The sequence below is a fragment of the Brassica oleracea genome, chromosome C1 (assembly GCF_000695525.1).
Source record: "Brassica oleracea var. oleracea cultivar TO1000 chromosome C1, BOL, whole genome shotgun sequence".
Classification (NCBI taxonomy): Eukaryota; Viridiplantae; Streptophyta; class Magnoliopsida; order Brassicales; family Brassicaceae; genus Brassica; species Brassica oleracea.
This window is the reverse complement of record NC_027748.1, coordinates 22,274,051-22,287,607: the sequence shown is the minus strand read 5'-3', so window position 1 is coordinate 22,287,607 and position 13,557 is coordinate 22,274,051. Positions and strand designations below refer to the sequence as shown.

Genomic DNA, 13,557 nt, shown 5'->3' with positions numbered 1-13,557 from the left:
CCAGCTTAGTTAACTTTCCAATTGTATATGCTAGATGTATGGATAAGGATTCCAGATTATTCTACGTGGGTCCTTATATACTAGAGCTCCTTTGTCTTATGTAATCAAGTTTAATACTTCATCTTCTTCATATTCATAAAACCCATATAGATCATTTTTATTCGTTAAGATTAGTAAATAATTAGATACATGTAATTAAGTGTTATTTTTAAAGTAATGCTCTAAGCGACTAAGCCAATGTTTCTTTTTGCATAAATCACGGCTCTGCTAACCTAGTAAATTAGACTGATAAATCCCTAATAAGCTGACTAAATCTTTTTTGTTTAATTTCTAAAACACTCTTGAGTTTCAAAGTGAAACAATGGCGGATGTACATACACTAAGTTGCTGGCACTTTCTCCCATAAAAATTTCAAATTCTTTGTAACATGCCCAAATTTTAACTGTTTTCTTCAACTAAAAATTACATTTTAATCTTAGTTTTAATATTTATGTGTAATTTGCTACCTCAAAAATTTTGTGCTGCATCTACCACTGAAGTGAAACATCATTAGCTGTAACCAGCCCCGGTTCAGTCTAGATTATTGCCTAAAGCAAAAAAGTTTTTGTTGGCGCATGTACTTCGAATCGAGAACTTTTAACTCAATTAAAAAGCACAAAATCACTAGGATACATGCATGTTTTGGTATTTATGATGCTCATAAATATATATATAAGCTAATTTGGCGCCTAAAGCTGGTGTTTCTCAAGCTTCAGAGCCGCACTAGCTGTAACTAAAACAAGTTATCATTTATTTAACTAATGTACAAAAATTTGTGTGAACCAAAATTTTAGAATTCCGTTTCGTAAACCAAAATAAAAAACATATAGAGGTGTGATAATACACTTTCAGATAGTTTTTTTTTTTGAACAACATTTCATTGATATTAAATAGTATACGGCCAATACAAGAATTTTATCAACCACAGAGGAGGAATTAAACAACATATGACATCTTCTTGTTCTTCTAATATAGATTTGGCTAACGCATCAGCCGCCATGTTCCTTTCCCGATCGACAGAACCCAAGGAACATTCTGATAATAAAGACATCCAATGACGAATATCATGAAGCACATTACCATGTTTAGCATGATGAGGAACCACCTGGTTGACAACACGATTTAACTCCGTACTATCCCCTTAAAACCAGACTTGTCTCCATCCTCGGATCCACACTTGATGCATTGCATACAATAAAGTAAGAGCTTCTCCCTGGAAAGCAGTTGAGACGTTGTTTATACGAACCATACCCACACACACAAACACACCTTTAGCATCTCTTATAATCCACCCAATCCCAGCTCTGCTACTTACTTTTCTAAAGGTAGAATCGAAGTTACACTTTAACCAACCCATAGGAGGAGGATCCCATGTAGTTGGTTTCAGATTAAGGACCGGAGAAGCTTTTTTACTAACATAAATAGAGTTCCATTCATCATTGGCTGATGACTCTCTATAAATATCTTCCACTGGATGAACATTCCTTTGACTAAAGAGGTACTCATTCCGAGATTTCCAGATATACCATAACACCCAAAAAGAGAACTTGGAAATCTTTTTAGAAGTATCAACATTATTCATAAATGCGAATAAAGCCGATATGTTTTCTTCAAGATTAGAAGACTGAAGATTGAATAGAGGAAGACCTGAACATCGCCAGGTAGCTTGAGCATGAGGGCAAAGAAAAAGAACATGATTGATTGTCTCATCCTCCATACAGAAACGATGACAAGTTGGATCCGTATTGATTCCACGAGAACATAGCTGGACATAGACAGGAAGAGCTCTTGAAATGACCTTCCATATGAACTGCTGTATTTTTGGGATTATTTCCAGATTCCAGATTTGCGCCTTCAAAATAACAGATCCTTCAGGAGGGACTATCGCATCATCCTCCGAAAAATCATGTGTGGCAGTCCAGTGTACAGACTTAACAGAGTAATCCAAATTGGAAGTATAAGGCCAGACATATTGATCAGATTGGTTATACTTTGATAACCTAATAATCTTAATCAACTCAACTTCCTCGTGCTGAAGAAACATATTTAACTTTTCCTCATTCCAAGTAGCTGTAGACTGATTTATGAGTTATGATACTATCATATTAGGTAGAAGACACGGCGACTCCATTCGACGTGGTGGGAGAACTAGCAGCCAAAGATCTTCCCAAACTCGAATTGTCCTACCATTCCCTACTTGCAAAACCATACATTTCTTTAAAAGGTTCTTACCCTCCTGAATGGATTTCCATCCATAAGAAGAACTAGTTGAACTTGTCGACGAGTTATAGTATCTTCCTTTATAGAGCCTAGCAAGCAATGACTGAGGATTATTTATAATTCTCCAGGCCTGCTTAGCCAAAAGAGCCACATTGAATGCCCTCAGATCACAAAAACGCATTCCTCCTTCTTTCTTAGGTAAGCATAGTCTTTTCCACGAGATCCAAGTAATCTTCCTTTTCCCTTCACTCTGTCCCCACCAGAAACCAGATAGCAGAGAATTAACTTCATCACAAACCGTTTTAGGAAGCAGGAAACAACTCATAGGATACACATGTTTTGCTTGTAAGACTGATTTAATCAAATCTCTTTACCAGTAGGGGAGAGATATTGGTTGTACCATGGGGAGAGCTGCTTCTTCATGCTTTGAACCACACTATGGAAATTTGAGACTTTACTACGACTGAACTGTTCTGGTAACCCCAGATATTTACCTCCACCCTCAACTGAAAGAATCTTCAAGACCTGATGAATTTGAGCACGTACTGTAGTGTCAATCCTTTTACCAAATATGATAGAAGATTTATCATAATTCACTTTTTGACCCGAGATCCTTTCATATTGCTCAAATATCGAAGCCAAACATGTTACATCTTGCAGAGTAGCACGGCAGAAAAATAGAAAAGCATCGGCAAAGAATAGATGAGATATAGTAGGACATCTGCGAGCTAACTTCATGCCTTGGAGCTGATTAGTGTGTTGAGCATAGTCCAACATTTGACTGAGAACTTCCCCACACAGAAGAAATAGATATGGAGACATTGCATCACCTTGTCGTAAACCTCTCGTTGGCTTGATGTTACCATACGGGAGGCCATTGATAAGGACTGAGTAGGAAACAGATCGTATATATTCCATTGTTAAGGCCACCCAACGATCATCAAAACCTAACTGATGCATAGTTGCTTCCAAAAAGGACCATTCCACTCAATCATAAGCCTTATTGATATCAGTTTCGACTGCTATATACTAACGAGAGCAATCAATCTTTGACGATAAGGCCGAGATCAATTCGTGAGCAACCAAGATATTATCATAGATTTGACGACGAGGTACAAAGGCTGCTTGTGATTCAGAGATGATTCCATCAAGACATTGTTGAAGGCGTTGACACATGATTTTAGAGATAAGTTTGTATGCAACGGACCAGAGACTGATAGGACGGAAATCAGATACATCGGAAGCACTTTGGAACTTTGGGATGAGACATATATGGGTATGATTTATGCCATCATCTAATGCGCCTCTGACAAGGAATCTTCTCACCATACAATAAACATCCTGAGCTATGACATCCCAGAATTGATGATAAAAGGAAGCTGTGAACCCATCAGGCCCGGAGTTCTTTCTGCACCAATCATAAACATTGTTATCCGCATTATACAGGTCGGCATAATGATCTAAGCCAAATAAATAAATTAAATATTTGGCGCGGACACAAAAGTAGTATTAAAGATGAGATGAATGATGATGATACAGATAAGCATGACTTTCACAGAAGGAGACATATTATGATACTCATTGCTTTCCGCTATCGCGACCAATCCCTGTCGATCTTCCACGTGTTAACAGGTTTCAATCCAACGACTCAGATCTCGAGTGTACTTGAAGGAGTACAATACAACTACTCCAGTCTACCGTACCCTGTCCACCAACGACTGGAAGGCAACGAGAAAACAAATTATAATTTACACCCAATAAATCCATTTTGTTTCAAATAAGCCCGTATCTTTATGATCCAATAGAAAATTCATGGATTTGTTTGATCAATTAATAACATATAGGGTATAATTCAAAACATTAAAGACACGGGGGGTCTTTTGTTTCTTCTGAATTATTCTCCGCAGCGAGATCTCTACTATACTATGGTGTCGCGATCGTAATGGGTATACTTCAATCTCTATTACAGTTGAAGATTGTAGAAACCTTCTGACGGATCATAAGAGAGGGGTCTTTGTCATCATTTTGGTGTTGCCGGAGAAAAAGGACGGTACCTTTACAGTGTTGTTGGAAATATGGCGAGTGTGCCGGAGATAAAGATAGTGAGGAGCGAGAGCTTAGGGCATCGAAGTGAGGTGTCGAGCCCGGAAGCTAAGCTAGGGATGCGTGTGGAAGATCTCTGGGATGAGCAGAAGCCGCAGCTCAGCCCTAACGAGAAGCTCAACGCATGCTTCGAGAGCATCCCTGTCTCTGCTTTCCCTCTCTCCTCTCATTCACAAGGTATTTAGTTGGAGTTGGTCAACTCTTATGTGTTTGAATCAGCTTTGGTTTGAGTTTGCGCCAGAATCAATTTGATAGAGACGTATCTAGATATATGATCATAATTTTTTTTTGAAGGATGCTCATGATGTTTTATGAAAGATTAGATATTTGATTGATATATGGAAAGTATGTTCGTGTTTCAAAAAAAAAAAAAGGAAAGTATGTTGATTGATCTAAGAAGTTTATACCACCATAATATCATATCCTTACTGATGGGTCCCGTGATCTCTTAATAAGTCTGTGTTGATGAATTGTAGTTGGCTATGTGGTCTGGATTAAAATTCAAGTTAAAGAAAGTTCTTCAAGTCAGAACTTGCCAATTTAGAATATTGAAAACAGTTTCTCTCTTAAGCTTTTGGGACCTTATCATTGTTTATTGTATCTCTTTTGCTTGGAAAACTATATATTGCATATTCTTATCACAGTTTATCAGAAGTTGCTTCAGTTCTGCTAACTCAGACATGTGCTGATATCTTTTCCTGTGTAGACATCGAGTTAAGATCAGATACAAGCTTGGCTGAAGCTGTTCAGACACTATCGAAACTCAAGGTTTTGAGCGCTCCTGTTGTAGATGTTGACGCGCCTGAAGATGCCAGCTGGATTGACCGCTACATCGGTATTGTGGAGTTTCCAGGCATTGTTGTCTGGCTTTTGCATCAGGTCAGTGTTTCTTCTAACCTTCTTCATGAAACTACAAGAGGTGACCTGGTACCAACTAGATTGTGATACCGAGTGAACTAAAATTTCATGTATTTGCTTTACTTGTCTACTTTATTAAAAACAGTTGGACCCAACATCTCCAAGGAGCCCTGCTGTTGCAGGTTCAAATGGAGTTTCTCATGACTTCACCGCCGTTATCCTGGATAACGGAGATTCAGCTGTAACTTCTGGAAACTTCTTTGAGGTCCTTACTTCTTCAGAGCTATACAAGAACACCAAGGTGAAGTAACAACCCCCACAAGTTTTGTCACTTGCTGAAACGCATATTGATATTCCTCTCTCTTGACAGGTTCGAGATATCTCTGGAACATTCAGATGGGCACCCTTCCTTGCTCTGCAGAAAGACAACTCCTTTTTAACCATGCTGTTGCTTCTTTCCAAGTACAAAATGAAGAGCATCCCAGTTGTTGATCTAGGCGAAGCAAAGATAGAGAACATAATCACACAGTCAGGAGTTATCCATATGCTTGCAGAATGCGCAGGGCTTCACTGGTTTGAGGATTGGGGTGTCAAAACTCTCTCTGAAGTCGGTCTTCCCATTATGTCAAAGGATCATATCATAAAGGTCAGCTTGAAATCCTAACTTATAGCTCCATTGAGTTCTTTTTTCTTCTAAACATACCATCACCCTTTTTCTTTTTCAGATATATGAAGATGAACCAGTTCTTCAGGCGTTCAAGCTGATGAGGAGAAAGAGAATTGGAGGCATACCCGTCGTTGAAAGAAAAAGTGAGAAGCCAGTAGGCAACATTAGCCTTAGAGATGTTCACTTTCTCCTCACTGCACCTGAGATTTACCATGACTACAGGTTAATAATACTTTGTAATATTATTACATGTTGGCGGCATTGGTCAATCATCAATGCTTTCTCTTGGTCATTTGTTTTAGGTCAATCACAACGAAGAACTTCTTAGTAGCGGTTAGAGAGCATCTGGAGAAGCATGGGGATACATCAGCACCTATCCTGAGTGGTGTCATCGCTTGCACTAAGAACCATACGCTGAAGGAACTGATTTTGATGCTAGACGCAGAGAAGATCCATAGGATGTATGTGGTGGATGATTCAGGTAACCTTGAAGGACTCATCACTCTCAGAGACATCATTGCAAGACTTGTACATGAGCCGCCTGGCTATTTTGGTGATTTCTTTGACGGTGTTATGCCTCTCCCTCAAAACTACCGAGTCTAAGCTTTCTTTGTGATAAATTTGTCTTTGGTTTCGTAATGCTTCTCTATCTGTTTGTGCAAAAGTCCTTGAATTTGTGTTTAAACGTTCAAACAGGAATACTAAATGAAGAAAGAGCCAAGTCTTTAAGTGAATATGTCTTCAGGTTTGCTCCTACTGTTTGAATTAGAACCAGTTAGGTCCCTGGTCACAGTAAGTCTTCTTCGAACTTGATCAAGATCTGGTCCATCTCTGGTTGATGTTTCCTAACCTGAAAATTTTGGTTAACACAGCGTTAGATACCATAACAAGATCCCCAAAACAAATCATTCTAGTGTAAGGTCATCAACTGATTAATGTAAGGGGCCTTACTTTGATGTTGGCCATGGCTAAGAGCTTGTGAGATGCTACATAGGCAATATCTGAGTCATTCAATCTCTTTTCCACAAAATATATTACCTCAGCAACACCAGACTGCAACAGCGAAAACCAAAACGAAGCTATTTGCATTACTGTTAACAGGTCTAAACAGATCACTCGGGTTCTGGTGTTTGATATGAAGACATTAGCAATAGAACATTGCCCCTCCAGTAACTTATTAGGATCCAAAATTGAAAAATCAATACGAGTTGTTGGAAGAACAAACCTGTATAATAATCTTTGCACATTCGTTGCAAGGGAACATTGTGACATAAAGCTTCTGCAAAAGGTTTGAGGAAGACAAACAAACTTAAGTGAACTATCCAAACACCCAAATATTTTGGAACACAAATTGTTTATGGCAAATAGCTGTTTCACTCTCTTTGCAAGTGAGAGAGTCTTTGGTTTTCTACAGCAAATAGATAGCATTTTCAACTAGATAGCTGTTGCATAGAATATTGTTTTGGTCCTTTGGCTCAAACAAGAAAACATTGTTCAAAGAGATTAACCTGTCCAGCCGCAGATGCGTGGTTTGTGTTTAGAATGGCATTGACTTCAGCGTGACAAACATATCTGCAAAAAACAGAAACAGAAACATCATAATAACTAAGCAATGAACCAGGATGAGGATTTATAACTTGAAATTAGTACTTACGGGTACTTTGTCTCCAATGGGTCCCCAGTTTTGGATTTCTGAAATTTGGCAGCAGAAAAATTAAGAAAAAGTGTAGACAATTCATTTTCCACCATTTCATCGTCTTTTTTACCCTTACTCTATAGTTTAGTGACTACATAAGTACAACAATTTTGTGACAGAAGGCATGCGTTTGTCATACCTTGGCCCATGGAAGTCTGTCATCCGAGCAACCTCTTGGAAAGCCATTATAGCCAATTCCTTAAATAAGTATGAGATGAAACTTCTTTATTCATGTCAATCCCTACAGAACCCATTTTCTCATAACTGTTCAAAAAGATATCAAAAGACAAAAGTAATCTTACCGAGAATCACACCATTTTGGCTCACCAAACACGCACCGACCTGCCCAAGCATAAGAATGGTCAATTTAGAATATTTGCAGCATCTCTAAAAATGAAGAATGAACAAGAGATACAACCCTTTTTGCATCATATGATCCGTCAGAAAAATATATACAAAACTGTCACAAAAGGAAGGCATCTTATATAACATTATCTAATTTGTAAGCCTTGAGTCCAATTCTCAGGTTCAAATTTCTAACCTTTTAGACCTTAACGTCCAAACAAAATACACTAATCAGCCAGTGTGCTACCTTAACACGGAGTCTCTAACCTAAAAAACGATGATAGCAAACTGTATCATCATAAATATTTGAATGATTTCATACTTTATATATTGGGTAGTTACAACAAAAAATTTCAAGACACATAAAACTCACATATAAACCACAATCTTCATAGAATCAAATACATTTCATGACTCTCAATTAAAGATTGTATTCACCTAAGGCTGTAACTTTACTTAGAACTTACACTAAAGCAAACATAATCTCAATTGAAACCTACAAGAAAACATGTACCTGTCTGTTAGGATCCTTTGATCTTTCAGCTGAAAGGAATGCAATCGCCATGAAATAATCATCCCATGATAAGTACCTTCGCAGCAATCAAAGCAAAGTCTATCAATCATCTTCGAGAGAGAGATAAAGTTGGAAGCTTTCGCTATAAGAACAAAAAAAAAAGAATTCGAGCTCTCAGAAGACAATTTAAAGACAAACCCATTTCGCTTCAAAGGGCTGTAAGGATCGAGACCAGGGAATCTTCTGGAAACTGCGGAGATTTCGGTGGAAGCAGCTCTTCGGGGCTTAGGGTTTGATGAGAAGAAGCGAAACGCAAGAGCTGAAATCAAAGCACCGACAATTGCAGAAGTAGAGACGACTGCGAGATCTCGAGCGTTGTTCATGGAAGCTTCTAAGTCGATTGTCAAAGAGATTCTATTGTACTCAGCGAAATCTTCTCTGTTCCCTCTTATCAACTCAGAAAATGTAGCGGGAAACTATCAGAGAGAGGGCGAGAGAGCAAAATCCACCCGTTTCCGGTACAGATCGTTGGTTTATAGTAGGCCTAGACAAAAAATTCCGGAACCGAAGACACGAAGCAGAACCGAACCAAAATATCAAAAACTGGAATCAGACCAAAAACTTCAAATACCTTAATAGTTTCTATATTTCAATATTCCAGTGTTCTTAATTCCCGATCGGACCATCGACCGGACCATCGGTCGGACCAGGTTAAACCGAAAATCGAAAACTATTCCGGGTTGAGTTAATACCCATCTAAAGTTGAACCGGTTAAAGTCTGGAAATCGACAACCCAATGAATCGACCAAATCTAAATTTGTATGTGAACCAAAATTTTGTTAATAAAGCAATTAATAAAACAACGCCGTAATTAGTTTTTTTGCAACTCACAAATCAAAGGATTCACAACCATAAATTTTCGGGTAAATATATTGTTTATGTCTACTTCTTACTTTATTTAAATATTATTATATGATCAGTTAGTTGTGTTGAAGACTTTAATAATTAAAACATTAACATTCATGAAATTTCAAATTCGTATAAAAGAACAAAACATTGTACTTATTCTTACTTTTCATTAAACAATCAAATAAAAACTTAGTTTACATGATTTGTTTTAAAGGTGAAGAATATTTTTATCCGAAATATCTGTGATTATCCAAAGATATTCGGATATTATCCAAAATATCTGAGATTTTTATCCGGATCATCCTAATTATTCGATATTTTGCTCAAAATACCTGATATTTTACCTAAATTATTCAAACTATCCGAAATGATCGAACATGAACCGGAAATGAATGAAAACTGAATTTTCCAGGCATTTTCCGGTTCCTATTGTTATTATTTGAACCGAACCGAATCCAAACCTACTAAAACTGAACTCAAACAAAAAATAAGTGAAGTAATAAATAGATCCTCTACCCACTATCTAAACTGCCATATACCCGGAATATCGAACCGAACCGATACCCGAAATGTTCATGCCTAGTTTATAGTTCGTGTTAGTAAATGTCCATGCCTAGTTTATAGTTCGTGTAAGTTTATGACTCAATATTATTTTAACTTTATCTGCCCAACAATCATCTCAAAAGAAGAGAACCAGGAATATTTTGAATCATTGTACTTCAAAACTAATTAAACATTTTTGGTCTTTATTGATCCGGAAAATATCGGATTATGCCTGCAATTTCTTAATTAACTAGAACAATAATATACATTTTTATCTTTGATAATGTGAGGTTCAAAAGGTATCAATTATATTATTGGGAAATTGCATTGTATAGCTATCAAACAAATTGTAATTTAATATATGTGTAACATAGTCATATTGTCTTTTGCAGCAAGCGATGAAAAATGCAGAGAAAAAAAAATAAATTTAATGTAACAAAAGTAAATCGTGGTAATTGGAGAGGCTCAACCCCTCATTTCAAGATTTGCTCCACTTGGCATATCTTTCCGATAGAGAGAGAGACCGTGTGCAATGGTATCGTCGCGGAGGTGAATCTTCGCTGATTATCCAATTGCCACAATTTATGCCACTACAAAGCAACAACGACAGAGGAGAGAAGGAAGTAGGTGAGGAAGCCACACCGAGTAAGACGATGAGGAATTGGGTAAAGAAGTGGACATTAACGAAGACGGAGGAGATAACGAAGTCGAGGAAGGCGACTATGTGATTTCAAAATCATGGTTGGTGAATACTAGGAATGAGATACTTACATATTGTGTACATATTTGTTTAATGTTACTGTACTATTTATGATATAGTCTACTTTTATACACATATATTTCTATACTATATTTATAAAATATAACAGTCTCTCGGGCACTTCATTTTCTACCGTTATCTTATTTGACGTGTTCATATTAATGTACTATGCTATTTATCATGTTATATTTTATTTGTTGCTTGAGAAAAATGTTCTATTTTGTTTAGAATGATAGTGCGTACTAACCATTGTTTCATATCTATTAATATTTGTGATTTGTAATGAAATAAAATTAAACATTAATATGAAGAACTCCTGAATAAGCATGAGGTATGTTTTGTAATTGTATCATTCATACTTATGCGTGTAATTATCAAAACTAAGCATTTACAAAGTCAATTTTATCATTTCGTCAACCACATCCACACAAGTGTAGATTCACACAAATTTCTCTTATATACTATTTTCAGATGATTATATAGTATAGTTTAGTATCACAAAATATTGTTTACAAGTTTCAGATTTTAATTTTATTAAAATTTTTTATAGATATATAATATAGTTTACATTTGGGTTTGGGTTTAGTGATAACGGTTTAGGGTTTAGTGTTTAAAAGTTGGGGCTGAGTTTAGTATTTAAGAGTTTTGTATGGGGTTAGAGTCTTATACTATTTCGGTGATATGGAATACATTCTTTATTGAAAATTCTTCTATTTTATCTATTAATTTTACTGTCATTCAGTCGTGTGTTTATAGTTTATATTTGAGTTTAGAGTTTAGCAATGAGGGTTTAGGGTTTAGTATTTAGGATTTAGGAGTTGGAGTTGGGATAATGTTTAATATTTAAGGATTGTGGGTGTGGTTTGAACCTCATATACTACTTAGGCAATATAGAATATAACACTTAGTGTATATGTATGTGGTTAATAAACGTGTGACGTAGGTGTCTCTTTCTTCTTTCATATGAAATAGTTCTTAGTCATTCCTGACCATTTATTATTTGTGATACGTCATGTTTACCCGGTAACTGCAAATAGGAAGGGTATAACTGGCACACTTTGGATGTAAATGTTAGATTATTCAATATGTCAAAATCAATGTCATCTACAACTTAATTTTACTTTCAAATTTGGTTAGGTAGCAAATAAACCTTATATTATCGACAGAAGTGTGAAGTTCCAAAGTACGGTTTTCAGTGTGTAGTTTATACATCTTTTACCCTCTTTTTTATTTTGATGGAAAACTATAGTGTATGGATTTTAAACTCAAAATTTATTGACAATCAAATAAATTGGTTTTTATAACTATGTTATTTTAATCTTTAAACATGAAATTCCTAAAATGTTTTCGGTGAAATAGCAGAAGACATTTTAAAAGAAAACGACCTAAAACTAGTGGGCCAAATATCATAAAAATGAAAAAAATACGAGACAAAGTGTACGTGAAGTTCATTAAAACGGGTTTACAAACTTTTTCTTGAAATAAAATACACATGATGACTTTTCAGTCATACAGTTTATATGAGTTGCTAAGATATATACATGTTAACAATTGCCAATAATATAATTAAGTGGCTGAGATTGATTCTATTGAAGCCTAAGTTCGTTCTAACGTATCTTCTTGTTATATATGTTTTGCATTTTGAGTTCTTTAACTTTCACATTCAATCACTTTTATAGGTTTGCATCCCTTCGAAACAAAGTTGTTTGATAAAGTAAAGATGATTACAACGACAATGAAGAAACTGGACTACATGTGACATGTTTAGAAGCATAATACTGAGGTTTGGATAATTGGATCGGACTTAGGCTTCAATTAAAATCTTGACTCGAGGAAAATATCCATATGATAAAATTTTTAGTGATTAAACTCAAGTATAAATCTACAAGACAAATCACTCCAACTGATATTATCCTTACCATTAGCTCCATATTTGACGGACTACCTAAACTTTAAAATGTGCTGTGCGTTTTTTTCTTAACATCAAAAAGTTATTCTATTATTCAAACTAAATGTGGTATGAGAATCTAGACTGGAATAACAATCAACAAAAATTAAACTACGATGAAAAGTACGAGCTATCCTAGCCAAACCATCTAATGTCTGATTATGCTCTCTTGGTATTTGAGTAATCTTGAAGTCTAGAAATCTTCTTTGAAGCAATGCTTAGCTCCCCATGCTTTCGAATCCAAAGTCATCGATATAATATCTTTGTAGTCTATCCCAAAATGTTGGCAATTTGTGTGTTGTAGCATGGTGTCCATTGTCCAAATTAACGCCTTTAGTTCTGGGTGCAACGAAGACATACGATTTTCTTTATGGTGAATTTTAAATGGAAGGAATACACATATATTGATTATTACGGGATATCAGAAAATGTATAATATTAAAGATACTTACACGAAAAGAGGAACATAAGTTTGGAAACCTTAAAGGATAATAATACTTGGTTGTTTGTGATAGTATCAGGATCAGAATTACATCAAGAAACAGATCAATAGAAAATATAGAAAGTGTTATGAACTAGATTGTGGATGGCTCATAACTAAGAGATTATGATTTGTAATCTTTCCATTTATCTATGACGGTGTAATCTCCTATATAAAGAACCTATATGTTATGAATAAAGATAGACTTTCCATTACTTTTATAACACGTTATCAGCACGAAACTCTAAATCCCTAAGCTAATACTCAAATCGAAAAACCCTAAAACTCTAACCTTAGCCGGCGATCCGACGAACCCTAAACTCCGATCGTGTCTCTTGTTCCCGCATTTGTTCCAGCTCGCGTCCCCGATCAGCTTCAGCCCAAGGCGTTCCTGATCCTAGCTCAGACGTTCGCGACCCGAGAGCAGCTCCAGCACGCGACCTCTTCCTCGTTCGCGACAGCATCAGACAGCTC

General features: G+C 36.2%; 2 protein-coding genes across 2 annotated transcripts; one reads left to right on the top strand and one right to left on the bottom strand.

Moving 5' to 3' along the window:
* The first annotated feature begins 4,156 nt into the window (after positions 1–4,156).
* Positions 4,157–6,623, top strand: LOC106313470 (SNF1-related protein kinase regulatory subunit gamma-1). The gene is made up of 6 exons (XM_013751279.1): positions 4,157–4,539; positions 5,069–5,241; positions 5,366–5,521; positions 5,591–5,866; positions 5,946–6,109; positions 6,190–6,623. The coding sequence occupies exons 1-6, from the start codon at positions 4,335–4,337 to the stop codon at positions 6,488–6,490; spliced, it is 1,275 nt and encodes a 424-aa protein (XP_013606733.1). The 5' UTR covers positions 4,157–4,334; the 3' UTR covers positions 6,491–6,623.
* On the bottom strand, positions 6,523–8,931 carry LOC106313479 (deoxycytidylate deaminase). Its single transcript, XM_013751286.1, has 9 exons — positions 8,641–8,931; positions 8,443–8,518; positions 7,886–7,925; positions 7,723–7,781; positions 7,542–7,579; positions 7,396–7,459; positions 7,113–7,166; positions 6,839–6,940; positions 6,523–6,737 (listed from the first exon to the last, which is right to left on the bottom strand). Exons 1-9 carry the CDS (start codon positions 8,823–8,825, stop codon positions 6,675–6,677), a joined length of 681 nt encoding a protein of 226 aa, XP_013606740.1. The 5' UTR covers positions 8,826–8,931; the 3' UTR covers positions 6,523–6,674.
* Positions 8,932–13,557: the final 4,626 nt, after the last annotated feature.

What these genes read in the sequence shown, in the direction of transcription:
- LOC106313470 (XM_013751279.1), top strand. Translation starts at nt 4,335, where the DNA reads ATGGCGAGTGTGCCGGAGATAAAGATAGTGAGGAGCGAGAGCTTAGGG. An exon ending in TTGTCTGGCTTTTGCATCAG is followed by an intron (nt 5,242 to 5,365) that starts GTCAGTGTTTCT and finishes TATTAAAAACAG; the next exon opens with TTGGACCCAACATCTCCAAG. An exon ending in GAGATTTACCATGACTACAG is followed by an intron (nt 6,110 to 6,189) that starts GTTAATAATACT and finishes CATTTGTTTTAG; the next exon opens with GTCAATCACAACGAAGAACT.
- LOC106313479 (XM_013751286.1), bottom strand. Translation starts at nt 8,825, where the DNA reads ATGAACAACGCTCGAGATCTCGCAGTCGTCTCTACTTCTGCAATTGTC. An exon ending in ACAGACTTCCATGGGCCAAG is followed by an intron (nt 7,580 to 7,722) that starts GTATGACAAACG and finishes GCCAAATTTCAG; the next exon opens with AAATCCAAAACTGGGGACCC. An exon ending in ACGCATCTGCGGCTGGACAG is followed by an intron (nt 7,167 to 7,395) that starts GTTAATCTCTTT and finishes AACCTTTTGCAG; the next exon opens with AAGCTTTATGTCACAATGTT.